Source organism: Nuphar pumila, chromosome 2 (genome assembly GCF_984573655.1).
Source record: "Nuphar pumila chromosome 2, dmNupPumi1.hap1.1, whole genome shotgun sequence".
NCBI classification, from domain to species: Eukaryota; Viridiplantae; Streptophyta; class Magnoliopsida; order Nymphaeales; family Nymphaeaceae; genus Nuphar; species Nuphar pumila.
The window spans coordinates 69,901,536-69,921,263 of record NC_143250.1 but is presented as its reverse complement, the minus strand read 5'-3'; the positions used below and the strand labels follow the sequence as shown (position 1 = coordinate 69,921,263).

At 36.5% G+C, this 19,728-nt stretch overlaps 1 protein-coding gene across 2 annotated transcripts in view; it reads left to right on the top strand.

Annotated features, from left to right (window-relative positions):
- The first annotated feature begins 1,691 nt into the window (after positions 1-1,691).
- Positions 1,692-19,728, top strand: part of LOC149845716 (protein serine/threonine kinase) — a 78,302-nt gene continuing 60,265 nt past the window's right edge. For both annotated transcript variants that reach the window (XM_089997710.1, XM_089997711.1), the window contains exons 1-12: positions 1,692-1,936; positions 8,002-8,036; positions 8,165-8,236; positions 8,372-10,489; positions 11,662-11,989; positions 12,135-12,350; positions 12,469-12,541; positions 12,657-12,862; positions 12,958-13,020; positions 13,181-13,362; positions 13,486-13,597; positions 13,677-14,195. In XM_089997710.1, the coding sequence (XP_089853836.1) occupies positions 1,778-1,936; positions 8,002-8,036; positions 8,165-8,236; positions 8,372-10,489; positions 11,662-11,989; positions 12,135-12,350; positions 12,469-12,541; positions 12,657-12,862; positions 12,958-13,020; positions 13,181-13,362; positions 13,486-13,597; positions 13,677-14,195 (4,083 nt within the window). In that variant the 5' untranslated portion in view covers positions 1,692-1,777. The remainder of the gene's footprint in view (positions 1,937-8,001; positions 8,037-8,164; positions 8,237-8,371; positions 10,490-11,661; positions 11,990-12,134; positions 12,351-12,468; positions 12,542-12,656; positions 12,863-12,957; positions 13,021-13,180; positions 13,363-13,485; positions 13,598-13,676; positions 14,196-19,728) is intronic.

Genomic DNA, 19,728 nt, shown 5'->3' with positions numbered 1-19,728 from the left:
TTCATTTCGTTTCATTTAGTTGTTATTGCACTCCGAATTTCATTTATGCAATTGTCTCGAGACTTATCACTTTTTATTTCAATAAATGTTTGGTTTGGTACGAATGATAATTGTAAGCTCTATTGTGGTTGGTTGTTTTATCCAATGAAGAGTGAAACTGTAAAGTCCTCGGGTTTCTGGAAAGATTTTCGCAATGGTTTAAATATATATATATATATATTGCATTTTCAAGGGGTATGAATTGGGGTCGTTACACAAGTAGTTAGAATACCTTGTTTCAAGCACTTCATATGCAATTAGGCATATTCGAGTTGCAAAATATAGTTGTTTAGAAAAGTTCTTCTAGCCTTTCTTGATATATTGTAGTGGTTCGTAGGGATGACAGTGGACAGGGGCGAGGGCAGAGGACAAGGTCTCCACCCCTGCCCAGTCTCAAAATTCCTTCCTCCATCCTCGTCTCCATCCCCCACCCGTTTTGATTTTAACCTCCATCCCCGCCTTTTCCGTTTCATGTCCTCCATCCCCAGTCCAAACGAAGCAAGGCAGGACATTGCTCTGTTTCTCCCCGATCCAGTGTCATCTCTAAAGGCATTTTAGTTATTTTACTAATGGGGATCGGGAAAGGGGCGGGGCGAAGTGAAGCGAGGCAGGTGAAAGGGTTAGTCCATCCGCACATGGGTTTTAATTTTAACCTCCATTTCTGCCTCTATCCCCAGTCGAAACGAAGCGAGACAAGACAGGGCAGGGCCCCGTTTTCCCCTAATCCACTTCCATCCTTAGTGGTTGGATCCAAAATCCTATGTTGCTCATGAAAGTGCACCCTTCGTCTGTAAGATATTTTCATCTTTATATTGCTAGCCAACACGTGTCATCACACGCCATACTTTTTGATCAATCTACATTAACCAAGACATTTGGTGATCATAATTCTAGACATATCATAGAATACACAATAATCTTATTTTGCCATGGTCATCATGTCTTTTAAGGAGAAGTTAGAAATAATGATTACGTAGATAGCTCATCGAAGATGGCTATATATTCACTTTCATATAGTCACATGTTTTTTACTTCAATACTGAACCATTATCACTGTAACTTCATCAATTTCTATGACAACATTTTTTTTTGTTTCTAAATCCTTTGAGAATATCATTTATCATGAGTTCTCCAATTGTTAAAAAATTCCAACTCTGTTTAAAGTGTTGGTATATTATTTGGTCTTAGGTCATTTAAAAGCCAACCAAAATGATCAACAGTGCTAAATTTGGAGGTTCTTTTGTTGGTATTATGCGTTTACATGAAAGTGAAGCTTAATTAAAATTAAAGTCAAATAATTACAAGAATTCATGAAGGCCCCGATTTAATGATTTTAATTTAAATATATATCAAGCAATATAAAAAAGAAACTTATTTCCTTTAGTTATTTTGTTGTATACTTTGAAAATAAGTTGTAACGTGTTTTAAATATATACATCATATATTTTTATTTATTTATTTGTCAAAAAAATTAATATAAATATGATTTGTCTAGGCTCAGCCATATCGACGGGTTGTTAAATATCTACTGTAACCATAGAAGATGGTCAACTGGGTTCAGTTCACCCGAGCCCTTGACAAGCTTAGAACCCAGACCGGGCCCCAGCTAAACTCGATTATTTATCGTTGTATTCCTCTGCGCAGTTGCAGAAGCAAGCGGAGCGAAGGGGCTGAGGTAGCGTCAAAATGGAGGGAAACTAGCGGCTCTTCGTGGGGAATTCGATCTCAAAGTAGGCCGATGAGGAACGAAATCGGAATCTTCGATCGGGAATTGGAGGAAAGGAAGTGTTTCGAATGTTTGCAGAAGCGGATCGAGTCCGATCTGTCGGACAGATTGCTCATTTGCCATGGCGTCTCGGATTCCGCTCTCCCCTTTGGTTCTACGGCAGTATGCCAGGTACCCATCATCAATTTCACTTTGATTTTGGCTCCCTCATCCTCGATTATAGTAAATCATGACTACCCAAATGATTAATTGGTGATTTACTCCCTCTCTTTGTGATATAAGATTGTTTTCGTTTTCTTTTTTGGCTAATTTCAGTGGGTTGGTACTCGTGAATTTAGCGTAATATGATTGAAATGAATTGAATTTAAACCATCCTATGATTGTTTTACGAATCATGGGTTTGATGGTGCTAATTTGACTGATGTATTGAATTGTTCTTCACATGAGTTCAATTTTTAGTTCAAATTGGTCAAATTGTGAAGCAAGTAAGACACCAAGTTGTTGAAATATAAGACATGGTTATAATACGTTAAATATGAGTTGCATATGGAAGAAACTGTTAACTTTATGACGTTAATTTTGGTTTTGTAGCTCAAGCTACTAGGTGACATCCATTTTTCTCTGACTTCTAATCAATGATTCAAATTAATCTGTTGAGTGTTTTAGATTATGTGATCCATCTATTCATTTGTCGAATGTGGTTGAATTAGTCTTGGTATGGGCTGGTTCGGTTTCTAGCTCCAATTTAACAATAGCGAAGTAAGTTCAGATCGGGCAATAGTTTCTATGGATTGTTGAAAACTTGAAATGCAACTCATGGACGTGTCGTGTGAATCACGTGATACATCAAGGAATAGCTGGCAATGGAAGGTTTATTATGCCTTCATTGGTTTTGATATAATAGTTCAAACTAAGTTGGTAACTTAATATGTTTGTTGCCATAGTAGTGATACTCGTCCTCGCCGTTTTACTCAGGAACTTTGTTCATCAGAAAACTGTGATTAATTGGATAGAAAATCAGTTAACCCCACTGTCAACCTTTCGGCAAATCATGATTAATTGGCAATGCGAAAAATCGTGATTAATCAATTCCATCACTCACAACTTTTTATATTAAAATTTAACATTTATTTTCATGATTAGTTTTTCGTAAACCCCCATTTTAAAAACTTCAACAAATAATGCGTAAATTCAAATATTTTTTAGACTTTTAATTGAACATTTAATTCCTAACAACACATGAAGAACAACATTCTATCTAAATATAAAACCTAAAGAAAAAAGAATTACTAAACGTTATGATTTTTTCATTGAGGTAACTGAATAGGTTGTGTCACGTTGTACATATCTTGTCCTTTCGTGGTTTAAATGGACTATTGAGTGTTATTTTGGTGGGGATCTTATCATGTATATAACAAATGTGTCATAGTTACGAGTTACAACAATAGTACTCTCTCTCTCTCTCCAGTTTGACTTTCTTTCATTGTATCTTAGTAAATTGCAAGAAATCGTCCCAATTTATCAGCTAGGAAGCGATTAGAAGATTTTCATATAAAATCGTGGTTGTTTCCTCACAAAGATAACCACTCGCCATTCATTGATGGTTTGGATGATGAATCGCCGAATCCAGCTGCCATGCATGCTGTACCTCCAGCGACTAGTTGATTTGCAACATTGATTCTGCTAATCTCTGTAACCTCTGGTCAATCAGTTGAATTTCTCAAAATCATAGAATTCAAGAGGCTTGTTATTATATTTATAGTCATTAGTGGTAGTACTTTTTTTAGGAGAGCAATGCTGTTAGTGGTACTTTATTTTATTTTCAAGCTTAACTTGATAATATGTGGAGTATATGATACGAGCCAACAATCTTGCTGCGTACACGTATCACAAAGTTGCACACCAACGAGGGCATGCAGCGATCGGCAGAAGAGCGAGGGCCTAACGTGCACATAAAGGTGCACCACAGCAACAAGCGGCACCCACGCAACAGTGTAGGAGTGTGCCCGCTGTGTGGATGGTGAGTGCGATGATATGGGGCACAGCAAGGAAGGCTCGGCACCCTTGTGCGAGTGTGAATGTTGTGGTTGATGGAGGGCACGAAGCAGGTGTGAGCAGAAGAGGGGATTCTCCTTCGAGGCGGACGGACCTCCAAAAACACTAGGCTAATACTTCATTGAAAGTGGGCTTATTACATCAGCTTATATAGGGTGTAAACCTTATTGCACACCCTAGAGTGGGCCCAAACTAGTAACGGACTTTGGACCCAACTACTGCTCACAGCCTCACCATGTACATTTAACTCTATGGGTCTGCAAAAATTTTGGACTGTATCAGTATATGTTTATTAAAGAGCAGAATGTTGATTATTCATTTGAATCCATAAATCATAGAATTCAATACTTGTATATTATATTTATACCATAAATATCATTGCTGTCTATTCTGTTTTTCAATTTCAAATTGATTATCTATGAGTTAAGCCTCATCAAGGAGCAGAATTTACAACATTGCTCCAAATTTTTTGCAACATTGCTTCAAATTTTTGAGTTTGAAACATTGCTTCAACATCTATGAGCTTGCAACATTGCTTCAAATTTTTGAGATGGCTCATCAGTGGGAAAAATGAAGCATGAACTGCTTCCTTTTCTTGTTTCGTCCAATATTGCTGACACACATGATGTGATACCATTGGTGAAAAATGTGTACCTTACACATGGTCCGTTTCTCACTTGTATAGTTTGACATGCACAAACCTACCTGGAGTTTTAATAAGACTTGTGTCTGTGTGTGTAAATGACCTTTTGCAGGTTAGTGGTGGTTAACACCATCGATGATTATCTACTTTATTCCATTAGGTGACTTAAATCCTTATTAGTTATTACCAAGATGTGGGCTAACTACATACAAGTTAAAAAATGTCAGTTTTGCAATTTAACTGGTGCTTCTGTATGTCTCATATTTAACCACATCTTGTTTATGAAAAATACTGAAATCCATAAAAGGTGGTTGTGCATATTTCTTTTGTGCTTTTAAAACACTTTTAGACTACAGAGAATTTGTTATCCAAGTGCGTTTCATGTAAACCACATGCTCCTTAGTGTGTGAAGTCACATTCAGGATCGGCCATGTTTACCTAGGGGTTATCCACATTAGTTAATTTTTTTTTCTTCTTTTTGATGAGGAGGAACCCTCGCCAAAGTGAGGAAAACCTGGGTGGGGCCCCATGACCACCTTGCCTTATGTGGCCCACCTGTGAAAGCTATGGACACAGCCATTTGCCAGTGGAGTTTGATCCGGTGCCTTATCCACATTAGTTAACTTAAAATCATTGTTTAAGAAACCAAGTTGGTCAACCTTGTGACTTGTCTAAGTTGACCAGGATCACCATCACAATGATTCAACACAGTAGGCTGATCCAGGTTGAATGAACCTAGCTTCTTATTTCTTCTTTTCAAAATTTTATTTTTTACATGATTGACATCATGTATATGGATTATTGGGATAGGTAGATTTACTGGGTTATTCTATTCAAACCTCTTTTCCTACTTTGTTTGTTTAAAACTAGATTTGTGATTGTTTTCATGTTGAAGAGTACTTAATAAGTATCACAGGTTCACAGCTATAAGCTCCCAATCCACAATAGTTGTTTTCGGAATGAGATGGTTGACAGATGTTTATTGTTAGTTGATTGCGGATAATTGATCCACTAGTTTGTTTATTTATTGATATTATGAATTTATGTTCTAAAATTCATACTTTTAGATAATGCTAGTTGGCACTAACTGTTACCTAAATGTTATTTTTTGGCATCATGTACATGTATAAAAGTTAACAAGACCTTTCCAGGTGACTGGTTTGAGTGTCCTGATTCCCAAGTTGTGACTGAATAAGTTGAGTTACAAGCTATGTAACATAGACACGGCAAACAACCCACCATACTCGTGTTGACACGCTTGGGTATGGATACCAGGGGCAGCACGGATATGTTGTGGGTCAATTCGGGTCGGGTCCAACTAGGACCCAACTCAAAATCCAGTTTTTTTTACCCGAAGAGAGAGAGAGAGAGAGAGAGAGAGAGAGAGAGAGAGAGAGAGAGAGAGAGAGAGAGAGAGAGAGAGAGAGAGAGAGAGAGAGAGAGAGAGACCTGGGCCACGTCTTCTTCTCCTTTCTCTTCTTGTCATAGCGTCAAGAGAGAAGAAAAAGGGGCAACCCCTATTATTTTACATGTTATTTTACAAAATTTCACCCCCCTCCCTTTGTTTGAATTTTTTTCATCCACACCCCAATCTCTTCAAAATATCATCCACACCCTCAATCTTCCCAAAATATGTAATATATAATTATATATAATGGATTGGGTCTAACCCAATCCAAAATACAAATAAATGATATATATATATATATGTATATATATATATATATATAGCCATGTCCCCGTACCCTCAATTTTTGAAATTACCGTGTCGTACACTACCCTCACACGTACCCATGTGACATAGGTTACAAGTCACTTGACTTTTGAACTAGGGTTGAGAGTTTGAAGCTAATATTTCAAACATAAACATGTTTTGATGTTTTTGAGCTTCTAAAGCTTAGTTTTTTCATAGGCATGAAGTGAATATGTTATATTTTTTATCGATTCAAGGCTGACATTCATTTTCATCCATCACAATCAGCACTTTCTATGACAAGTATGGAATTTAGGAATTTACACGACCTTCACAGTTAAAATTTGGAAAATAGTGTAAAATTTCAACTCTAGAAAGCAGGGTTTATAAATGTTGTAAAAGTGCAAAAATGAAAATAAATATGAATCTGAAAAATGAAATGAAAATTCTAAAATAGTTTGTTTGATGTGTTTTAATGCATTAGCAATGTTCAGATATAATTGTTAATGGCCTATGAAATTGTACTAGACAATGAAGCCATTACCTTCAAAATAAGTTGTTTTCAACTGCTCTATTTCCATTCCATATCCTGGTGGCTATGTTACACAGACACTTCACTTAGCATATGTATCCCTTTGTCAACACGACAAAACACTCAGACACTTCACGAACACAACATGACACTTCATGGACATAGAGTCAAACCAGTTTCACGCACAATCAACATTGTGTCATTAACTTTATCTATTTTCTTTTATGATCTTATTTACTTATTTTGTATTCACTTGAGTTCTTTTTTCTTTCAAAGTTTGTCAACAATTACATTACATTTCAATTTCAACTTAGTTCTTTATTTGATGTTTCTAATTATAGTGAGTTAGGATTGTAGTTTTATATACACATTCACACAGGGAAGCAGATCAGGTCATGCTGAACATGAGTTTTTTTGCTCACGCTGACATCGTGGCTATCCGATTTGCATTTTAAAAAGCTCAAAAGTCAACAAAACCACGTGGCATTCATCCAAAATGCAAGCAGATAGACACGATATTGGCATGAGCAAAAACGCTCATGTTCAGCATGACCTGATCTACTTCCTTCACACAGATACATTCTATGTGTGTGCAACTGTGTCCCCATGTCCTAATTTTTGAAAATTATAATATCATACCATGCGTATTCGCATCGTTTCCTGCTCCTGCATCCGTATCTGTGTGACATAACCTGGTGGTTGTGCATGTCATGGTTTAATGGTGTGACCTTTGACTTGAAGCATCAGCAAGCAGCTCTATTTCCCCTACGACATTCTGGATCTGTAGCCTTTCAACATCCCTCCAAATTATAATATTTGTGCTTCATGAAAATGTCTTGTAACAAGCACCAGTGACAAATTGCATATAAATGATAAGGTGCTCCCCATTTTAATACATTTAGCATTTTTTTTTCTTATTTTCTACTGGCTTTCAACATTTCTTTTATGGATCACTGCCAAACAACTCTTATGACTTAGTAAAGGTTTAAGTGATAGTAAGGCGTCTTGAGAGGCATCATTTTCCTTTTCTCCATTGGTCTTTTAGAATTCCCTCTCTTGATAAAAGTTTATGGGTTTTTTTCTGTTTCTATGAAATTTTTCTTCTATACTTATTGTTTTAGAATCTGAAATCTTGAACTAATCCTAAATCTATCAAAATATTTTTGTTCTCTTGTATTTTCAGTTTCTTTTTTATATTTTCGTTCTTTTAATGTTGGAAAACTTTTAAATAGTATACAGCGAAGCAAAACTCAAAACTTTGTATGTATATATATTCTCATTTTATTCTGACTGCAGTGTGTTCCTTAATCCAGATTGAATTGACCAAGAGGGCTGACACGTTGCCATGGTATGTCATCGTATCTTTCATTTGATATTACCATTTTAAATGTTTGCTTTTGTGATCTTATTTAGTATATAATTCTTTTTCTTGCTTATTTTGGGATCTTATTCGGAGTATTTGATTATGTGATACAGTAAGGAGGATTCAGTTCAGTTTGAAATGGTGGCTATAGAGAACAAAAATGGCAGGTGCTTGAAAAGATACATGTATGGAATTTCCACTGGAATATGTGGTTAAGTTTGTGGAGTTGCAGCTTTATGTGTCTGTGTCTTCCTTGTCCGCAGGATATCTTACTGAAAGCCAATGATAAATGACATGGTTCTTGTTTTTTTTGCATACAGTGATTGGAAGATTTTGGAAAATGGTATCAAAGGGAATAGACCTGAAAAGGATAAAACAACCTTGTTGGAAATTGATCAAAATCAAGCCCAGTCTGATGTTGGAGTGCTTGATGAAAAGGATGAATCTTTGACTGTGCTAAAGAATGAGTTGAATGCTTGTGTTGTTCACAAAAGTCTTTGTCAAACAATCATATCTGCACTAGCGCCTATTGCCAATATCGGTTGTGGTTCTTATAATACTATAGAGGAAATTCTCTGTAGATATTTGTCAGGCTCCTTTGAACACAGTGTCATGTCATCCCTTATTCTCCTTTTGGAAAGCAAACCAAGCAAACAAAGAGGGGCAGATTTTCTCTCTTTACTTGGATTAGGTAACCATGGTAAAAGTGTTGCTTCAAGAAGTTTGCGGCATCCTAATATTGCTCCAGTTATAGGTATGTTACAAATGCCTGGATATATCAATTTGTTGCTTCCAAAGGCTCCATACACTTTGGAAAATATTCTACATTATAGCCCTGAAGCATTGAAATCTGATTGGCATGTCCGATTTTTGATGTACCAGTTGCTCTCTGCCTTGGCATACATTCATTGTTTAGGGATCACTCATGGAGATTTACGTCCTTCTAGTATAAAGCTGACTGATTCATGTTGGTGTTGGCTCAGCGTGTTAGAGAACTACCATGTAAGAGCTAAACTGAGATTGATGGATGAAGCTAATCCTGTTGTGACTCAACCTAGGGTTAGTTTATGCACAGATGATTGTCCTTGCTCAGATGTTTATGCTGATTTGAGGTTGTCAAATTCTAGTGATTGGCAAAATGATTTTAAGAGGTGGTGGAGAGGTGAACTGAGTAACTATGAATACCTCCTTGTTTTAAACCGGTTAGCTGGGAGAAGATGGGGTGATCCCACTTTTCATACTGTTATGCCCTGGGTTATAGATTTCAGTGTGAAACCTGATGAAACGTCTGATGCTGGTTGGAGAGACCTTCGTAAGAGCAAATGGCGTTTGGCAAAGGGTGATGAACAGTTGGATTTCACATATTCAACTTCTGAAATCCCGCATCATGTATCAGATGAATGCCTCTCAGAGTTGGCTGTCTGCAGCTACAAAGCAAGGCGGTTTCCCCTGAGTGTATTACGTTGCGCCGTTCGCTCTGTTTATGAGCCGAATGAATATCCGTCTAACATGCAAAGGCTGTACCAATGGACTCCTGATGAATGCATCCCTGAGTTTTACAGTGACCCTAGAATTTTCTTTTCTATGCATGATGGAATGAACAATCTTGCAGTACCATCATGGGCAGGTAGTCCTGAAGAATTTATATCATTGCATCGTGCTGCTTTGGAAAGTGATCGTGTATCACAACAGATTCATCACTGGTTTGACATAACATTTGGATACAAGCTTTCTGGTGAAGCTGCTATTGTAGCTAAGAATGTCACTTTACCTTCTTCTGAACCCAAGAAACCGAGGTCAACTGGGCGTTGCCAACTCTTCACCCGACCACATCCAAAGCGCAGATCTTTGCTGAGAAAAATGAATAGTTTGAAATCACAGTCTGAAGTCAGATCTCAAGCTCAGGGAAATTGCTATGACTTTGCTTCTAAAGTGATACCTGAGGATGTTTCAGGCGCTGTAGAAATAACAGATGGAAATGTTTGTGAGGTAGCAAATTGTTTGGAACAATTAGAAGGAACAACATCTTTTTGTGAATACAATAGGCATTTAAGTCCATGTTATAATTCTAGTCAAGAATACTTCAGTAAGAGGACAAATGTGGAGTTATCTAAGGAATATGTGCATCCTATTAACATTGATTTAGATACCCTTCTTGAGTATTTTGATATTGGTGATGAACGTGGTGACTTGGTATTTCAAGAATTATTACTATGGCAGCAGAAATCATCTCATCTGAGGTCCCAATCAGAGGATGTCTCACATGACATGTTCTCTGTGGGGTGCATACTAGCTGAACTTTATTTGAAGCGGCCACTTTTTGATCCCATTTCATTAGTTGCGTACACTGAGCATGGCTTATTACCAGGATTATTTCAAAAGCTTCCTCCTCATGTTGCATTACTTGTTGAAGAATGCATTCAAAAGGACTGGAAGAGGTATCTTATGTTAATTTATTGTTCCTATATTTCAAATAACTTAATCCCTGTTTAGAGGTATTCATGTTTACTGTTTACAAATAATAAACAAAAACAATATAATTAAATATTTATAAACAATAAACAGAAATAAATTACTATTTTTTATGATGATTTATTTGAAGCAGTTTATAAATATCAATGTATTCAAATGTATGGGGATTGCATTTGAGTTGGTTTCAATCAGGATAAATGAGTTTATTGGATCTAAAATTCACACTAAAAATCTTAATATATGTTGGAATCATGAAGATTCAAGTTGAGAGAAAAGGTGGTTTCATGCATGCTCTGGTTAAAGTTCAAATTGGTTCAATTGAAACCTATATGGGTTGTTCCTAAGTCATATTTAAATCGATGCGAGAAGCAAGTGCATTAAGATTTGGTCAAAAGCTTTGCCGATCCATGTATAATCCATATTAGACACAATTTGGATCTGGTTCATCCATGGAGAATCATGGTCCGGTGTTGTATCAACCTGTGTTAGTTTCTACTTTTTGACTTCATTGAACCAAATTGAGTTGAGATTATCTGATATTACAATTTAAGAAAAAAACATAAATATAAACAGAATAAATAAGCACCTCCCCCATATTAATAAAACATGTGATTCTCTGTTGGTGTTTCTTAAATAGAAACAAGAAATACTTTATTCAAACATAATCAGAAATGAGCAGAAAGTAAATACATCCAACCACTATCTTAGTCTAGGGCCATACATCGCAAAAGTATAAAGACAATATATGAAAGTCTTCAATGTGTTTAGCAGAATGATTCAATGCATCTTTGAAGTGTTGCTAGTCCTCATTTGACACCATCAAAATAATAGAACCTATTTAAAATTATCTTCACGATTCCTTTACTTAAATAAAAGGTGCTTAACCTTCATGATTTTAGTGCAAATTTATAAATGTTTTTCAGAGGAGATATGTTGAATATCATTGCAAATTTTTGAGAAACACAATAAACAGACGCTAAATTGTTTTGCTAGTTAGTTGGATTGATCATGTATCCACATCATCTTTGTTGTTGAAGTTTTTCTTCATTTTCTCATTGTTTTATTGTCATACTTTTTCACTTCTCTGTGATCTTTAGATTCTATTACCGCATTACTGCATCTTAGTTCTCTGCAACAGGAGGCCTTCGGCATATTGTTTGTTGGAGTCACCATATTTTCCTCAAACAGTCAGGTCTGCTTATCTGTTTCTTGCCCCTCTTCATCTTCTTACAAGCAATGGATCTCGTCTTCAGTTTGCAGCCAAGTTGGCTGGAGAAGGGGCCCTGAAATTAATGGGCTCATTTGCTGCAGAAATGTGTGCTTCCTATTGCATACCATTTATCATGACTTTGTTGTCCGATTCTGAGGCTGAGTCAGCTTTATTCTTACTGAAAGAATTTTTGAGGTGCCTTAAATCTCAGGCAATTGTTGTTTCTATACTGCCAGCTATCCAAAAAGTTCTACAGGTTTGTCGTGATCTTGATTAGTTTGAATTCTATCATAATTCTTTAATCGGTTTCTTCATTAGATTCACTTAAGCTTTTTGTACTTTGAACTTGGTAAACCTCTTGCTTCATGAATGAATTTTATGATACATATCTTTTGCTTCAGTCATCAGAATACTCTCATCTGAAAGTTTTGCTTCTTCAAAATTCTTTTATGAGAGAAGTGTGGAAGATATTGGGTAAACAAGCATACCTGCAGAAGATCCATCCACTAGTTATCTCAAATTTGTATATGGTACCTCACAAGAATTCTGCATCTGCTGCTTCAGTCTTGTTGATTGCATCCTGTGAGGAACTTGGCATTCCTGTGACGGTACATCAGGTTAATCTGATCAAAATTTTCCCTGGTTTTTTAAATGCTATGTTTATACATACCTTACAAATTGAGGAAATCATCATGCCATTGATTTTGTGTTGCTGACTGTATACTTTTCCACTAGACTATATTTCCCCTGACCCATTGCTTTGGAAAAGGACTAGCAGCTGATGGAATTGATTCTCTGGTTAGAATTGGTATACCCTATCATTACTGGTTTGTGGAATCAACAACTTTGATGTACCATTTCTGGTGTTTCGTCCATTTGCTCCTCTTATAATATGTTATTTCTTTTCTTTTTTAATGTTATAGGGGGGATTCTTGGAGAAAATTTTGTTGTGAGACAATTTCTGCCTTTGATGAAGAATGTTGTTACTTCTTGCATTGAGCTTGCCTCTATGGATAATCCTGAGCCTTTACAGAGCTGGAATTCTCTGGCTCTGATAAATTGCCTAGTGACATTGGATGGACTGGTTGCAATTTTGCCAAGAGAGGTGGTTCTAAAGGAGTTGGTTCAGGTAATGATTTCTGCTGATACGGATTTAGCTTTTTTTTTTCCCATAGAAAATGTTGTTCTTAACTCTTCTTGATCATCTGCCTTTGACACTTACAGGATCAGGTCTGTCTTCTTGTTAAGGTTCTAATGCATCCTAATGTTGAAGAATCTGTGCTTCAGGTCATAACTGAATCATGATAAGATTAAGTTGCTTCTTTATCTTTTCTTATTTCTTTTTCTTGTTTCTCCGGAGACTCCCATTGTTCCCAAAACTGTGATGCATATTTTGTTACTGTTTCTATTGTTCACTGAGATAATATATCTCCCATCTATTTCCCAGGTTGCCGGGACTACTATTCTTTCAATCTGTCAGAAGATTGGACCTGATTTAACTGCATTACATATCCTTCCACAACTTAAAGAATTGTTCGATGAACTTGCTTTCTCTCAAGAAACTACCCCTATGCAGGGTTCTGGATCAAAATCAGTTGAAGCTCTGATAGAAAGTCATGCAGACCTTTTGTATGTATCATCAATCATTTATAACTTCAATCCAAAGTTTATTTTCTGTTTCTGCTATTTAGGTTGAGAAAACGTAAGATGTTCTGTTGAGTAGAATGCATGAATCTGCTCTGCTGTTGGCAGGTTGCTGGTATATCCAGCATTGGCATCTCTTCTTGGTATTGAGAAATTTCGCAGGTGCTGCACCACATGGTTACTTTTAGAGCAATATCTCTATAAGCATCATAATTGGAAGGTAAGCAAGCTTTATGTTGATGCTTTTGTTTGAATAGTATATTCTCCTATGGATCATTTGACCATATGTATTTCTTCAGTGGGAGCATATAGGAGAGACGTCTAGAACTGGTTCTGAAAATCCTCCTGCTCAAAGACCAAGCCTTAGCAAGACCCTGCCATCAGAGTACAATCCAGCAAAACTATTGCTTAATGGAGTTGGATGGTCTATACCACAATCACAAGGTGCTAGGAGTGGCAAGAGCTCAGTGAATCCTAAATTGGATGATGTTCGAGCAACTTCTAATGCCAGGGTTGAAGCTTCGTCAAATCTTGTAAAATCAGAACCATGGTTTTGGTTCCTCAGTCCTGCTGACAATTGGGATGGCCCAGATTTTCTTAATCGAGTTGGTGGCTTGAAAGATGAGCTCCCATGGAAGATCAGGGCATCAATTCTTTACACAGTCCGTGCACATCCTGGAGCTTTGAGAGTTTTAGCTGTTGCAAATGATGAATGTACGGTTTTTTCTGGAGGTGTAGGCTTGGGATTCAGGGGAATTGTTCATCAGTGGGACTTGTCAAGAATGAACTGCCTTTCTGGTTATTTTGGGCACGAAGAGGTGAATTTGTTGAACTCCTTTGTTTTCTCAGCATCATTTTTTTTAAATTATCAATCATTCAATTTCTTTAGGAATCAGAGCACAACAGCTTTGTCCTTGAAAAAGTGCACGTGGTAAAATAAGTACATTATTCTGCATGAATTTCATGTTCATTTCTTAGCTATATTAGGAGTGGAAAATATAAAATTGATTCCACAAATTAAAGGTATCTGCTGTTAGTGGAACTTTTTGCTGGAGTTCTCTCTTGAAACTGTCATAGTTGTCCATCTTTAAAATGGTCAGCTAGTAGCTTTTTTCTGTATCACTGGTGAACACCTTATTTTAGTGTGTAAGCTGGATCTAATCATGTTAATGGGTGACAAGCCTTGGATTTTGCCTTTGTCAGACATGAATTTTTCCAAGAAATGACACTATTTTAGTAGGAAGATTATTGAAGAAACCTAATGAACTAGTGTAGGAAGAAGACATGCTGGCCGTGACTTTGCCTGGCAGCATGTACGGTGGCAGAACATTTAAGCAAGAAATTCATTGCAGACACTGCATCAGAAGGGTATTGGTTCCTTCACACAATATACTCCTGAAGGAATTTCCACGTTCCTTGAGGACCCTTCTATAGGGTTGACCTGTAAATAGATTTAGGAGAATACCTCTTTAGGCTGTTTGTGAGATACTTTATGATCCTATCCAGCATGTTTTTTTGTTGAAGTTCCCTAATTATTCTCAAATAACATCATTAGTAAGTTATGAGGACATAAAAAAATGTATCAAGATAACTCACGCAGAGTTTACAGCAAAAATTGATGTAACTAGTATGAATTTATAGAGTAGATCACCTATATCTTGTTATGTTTGGTGACTGGTCTACCAACACAATTAGATTGTTACAATTTTAAATTTCTAAAGTCTTTTTAACTGCATAAATGCCATGGAGTCTGAAGATAAGAAAGCTTCTTAATATAGTAAACATATAGCTAAGATGGGCTCTGTCACTAATTTTCAAGAAGACGTGTGAATTGTTAGTTTTAAGGAATGGGGTTAAGTCCATTCATTTTTTTGACTTGTAAAACAGTGACCATGTTACTGTGTTTGATATCCAGGAGATTCAGAGTATTTTAGTGTTTCTCTTAATAGCTTGTAATAAGTTAACTAATGCATGTCACTATTATTTATTTTAATTCCTTTCCTTTTCTTTTATCTTCTTAATCAACTTGCTGGAGCTTCTAGAGTGCAACAATGATGACTTAAAAATTGAGTCCCTGACATTTCAGTTTATATAGTTCAGGCATTCTTATGTTCCAAAAAATTTACAAAGTTGGAAGGATCTTACTGAAAGTGGCACTATTCTTGCAACACATTTCGCTCCTTATTAGGGTTTAGATTTTGCTTTCCTCTTTGTTGTCATCAAGTAAGAGTGTTAAGAGAGGCATGAATGACATTGGAGTTGTGCGTTGAATGGTTAAGGATGTTTATGATTAGGGGAAAGTGCTAATTTAGAGTTATGAGATGACTCCAAAGAGTAATCTTCATAGCGGATGGGCTGCTCTAGCACACCTGAGTTGGACAACCTAAAGAGAATCCATTAGTTGTTGAATCCAAAGGTACTTCTTCTTTAGGAAGATAGTAAGGGATGTTAGAAATAGTATTGTTTATTAAGGGTATTTCTGTCCTTTCTAGTATGAGACTGTGTAGTATTATTTTCAACTTAATAGGGGTATTTTTGTAATGTAAAAAATAGTCACAGCAATATAAAGGACGCGACCTAAGGAAGACACAATCCTATTCTCCTCCATCCATCTTTTTTTGCTTTTCGCCGTTCTCATTGTGTGAGCAACAGGGCACAGATCCCGATGTGATTTTTGTCAAGGGAATGATAAAGAACCTTCCAGATCACAAATTTGAAGTTTGGTGGAAGAAATTATATGGAATTACAAATTCCATAAAACTTTCTATAGGAGAGAAGAGGGATTTGGGTAAACTACCATACAGAGAAAGTTGCTGATAGAGATGATAAGGACTTCGAGTTCCTAAAATGAAGCATGCTTGTTCTACGTGACTTTTTCAGTTGAGCTATCAGCAGTTAGCAATGCCTTTATGTACTTGGAAATAAGCAAAGCAATTGAAATCAATGTTTACACTGCATTCTACAAGCAGCGGGAGCAAATGTGTCTTCTATTGAAAGTCTATGTAATATAATGTAGCATAAAGTTATGTAAAGTATCTTTATTAGGCCATTATGTACAACCCTATAATAAAAGGGGTATACTAGTCTTTTTAGGCTTTTAGTTTTTGAAGTCTCAAGGGGGTTGACCCTTTTAATGTGTAGGAGGCTCCTCATTTGAAATATGGAATATACGAACATTGGTTTCTCTCCCTCCCTCTTTTGTTGAGTCTCCTCTAACCCTAATCTCTCACTCTTTTTCTATTTGATTTCTATCATGGTATTAGAGCCATGAAGGAGATTAGAGAAGACTTGTGAAGGTGAATCAGACTTCATTCTGGTTTGCACTGAAGCATGTGCAGAAGGTTGCTGATGTCACCATCATTCGTACGATCTTGCTGCTTTAGTGCATCTGAAGGTTTGGGTTGGTAGTTCCTGATTTTAGATGTTCATAGAATCAAGAATCACCATCATCGACCTTGATTTGGATTTTTGGCAGATTTTACATGCATTTTTTCTGAGTTATCGGTTTCTTGGTGATTGTTTTGATTTTCTGAGCAGATCAGTCACATCAGTGGGTTTTAAACCCTGTGGTTAGACGCTTTTGTATCATTTTTGTGTTGGAAATCTCCTATAAGTGGTCTGATATAAGTATTTGTTATATTGGGTGAGATTTATTGATTCTTTTGAAAGTCTCTCTTTGGCGGTAACTAGTTTTTCATATACTAGTTACATTGTTTTAAGTTCTGGGCATCGATCTTGGCTGCAAATCGGTGATAGTGATCAGATATCATTACTTTCACCTGTGTGCATAAAATTTCTGTTGGTTGTGATTTGCAGTATTGAGTGTTAATCTATCATGTCTGCTGTATATTTTGGTAGTTGTTCAAAAGGTGTTTGAAGGTTTTGGATGCTTAATCGTGCGATTAGAGAAAATATTCTTGGGTGTGAAGAATATTTGGGCTTGTTGTATGCATCTGTGTGGTGATTTCTTGAGATCCACTACTGGTTATATGCTACAGTAGTAGTTCTTGAGTGTGGAGCTTGTTTTTGATCAGATATCCTGCAATGTAACCCATTACCCCAACCCATACCTCTTGAAAATGCGATTTTTTTTAAAACCATTGCGGAAACATTCTCAGAGACCCGGAGCCTTTACAGTTCCACTCACCATTGGATAACCCAACCAACCACAAGGGATCTTACATTTATCATCCATACCAAACCAAACTAAACTTTTATTGAATAATTAATGATAGTCTCGAGACAAGTGTATAAACAATTGAATGTAAAGAAAATGTAAAGAAAAGCTGAGCCACGTTGTTCTTCTGTGAAGCTATCTAGCAAACGTGTAGTACTCGTAGCTCTCCCAGAAGCGAGTCGCTTCACTGATCCTCTATGACTGCAAAAAACCACAGAAGTAGGGGTGTCAGAACCGAAATTCTGAGTACAAGTACCTCTAATGGAACAAATGAGCAAAAAGAATACAGATAAGAATTCATGCAATATTTTAGAGGAAATACATTTACGATAAATCCATAATTCAATTAAGCATTTACGCAATAGAGACAATTATTAAGCATGAGAAAATATTTAATAAATAACAATGATCACAATTTAAGCAATACAAGAATTTAACATGCATTAGGGAACAACATTATGCATTCACTAACATTTAATAGTTAAGGGAACATGTAAACATGATGCATAGCAGAAATATGCATGGATTCAGTGCAATGCATGAGCAAATTATTACCTCTTATTAGATTTTTTTTCAATATGTATATCCCTATTATACATCAAGGATCTGCATTAAGCCCATTTCTATTTGCTATAGTGATGGATGAGTTTACAAGATCAATTCAAGAAAATGTGCCATGGTGTATGTTGTTTGCTGATGATATTGTTTTGATTGATGAGTCTAGAGCTGGGGTTAATGCTAAGTTAGAATTATGGAGACAGACATTGGAAGCAAGAGGTTTTAAGTTGAGTAAGAGTAAGACAGAATACATGGAATGTCGGTTTAGTAAGCAACGAAATAGTGATGGGAGTGTAGTGAAGCTTGGTGAGCAAGAAATACCGATGGATGATTGTTTCAAATATTTGAGATCTATCATTCAAAAGTATGGAGAAATCGATGGAGATGTAAATCATAGGATAAAGGTTGGGTGGATGAAATGGAAAAGTGCAATTGGAGTGTTGTGCGATCGTAGAATGCCATTGCGGTTGAAGGGAAAGTTTTATAGGACGACTATTAGGCCCGCTTTACTATATGGTACGGAATGTTGGGTTGCCAAGAGACATCATATTCAAAAAATGAGTGTAGCTGAGATGCGTATGCTGAGATGAATGTGTGAAAATACAATAAAAGATAAGATTCGGAACGAGGAGATACGTAAGAAGGTAGGCGTTGCACCCATTGAAAATAAGATGAGAGAGAATCGTTTACGGTGGTTTGGACATATTCGGCGAAGGCCTAATGATGCGCCAGTTAGAAGGATGGAGAAATGGGAAAATATATTAGTTAAAAGAGGTCGGGGTAGGCCTAGGAAGACATGGATGGAGGTGATAAGAAAGGATATGAATGCTTTGAACCTCACCGGGGACATGGCATTGGATAGAAATGATTGGAGGAGAAGGATGTAATGAAATAGGCAGAAGCACCAATAGAGCAAAAATGCACTTTTAAAGAGTGACCACTAGAGCCAAGAACACAAACATCAAATGTGCACACACAAAACTCTCAAAAATAGAAAATGACTTAAAGTCATAAGTTGAATGTTATTGAAGAGAAGAAGAGAAGGGTGAAAAACTCATACCATTACAAGGGGGAACCTCCTCTTTATATAGAGGAGGAGAGCACTTTAGAAGGACCATAAAGGGGTCTCCCTTCTAGTCGTTGGGAGCCCCAACGGTCATAAATATGACTGTTGGGGCCCCAACGACTAGATGGGTGGGGCCCCTTTATGGTTCCAAAAAGCAAAAACAGAAAATAAAAAAGGAAAAAGAAAAAGGGGAAAAAAGAAAGAAAAGTAAAAAACAAAAAAGTACATATGGAATTACCAAAACACCCCTATCGGGTTTTTGGTTTATACAAAACAGGAAAAAGCTATATAATTATGTATATATACATATATACGTATATATACTTATATATATATACGAATGTATATATATATATATAAGTATATGTATATATATATTTATATATACATAATTTAACATGCCCCCTCAAACTTTACGGGGAGAAGACCGAAAGTTTGCCAAGAAGAAACATGAATCGTGGCGTTGGGAGCGCCTTGGTGAAGAAGTCAGCCAGTTGATACTCTGAAGTGACATATGGCAATGTGATGGTCCCTTTGAGATATTCGTCTC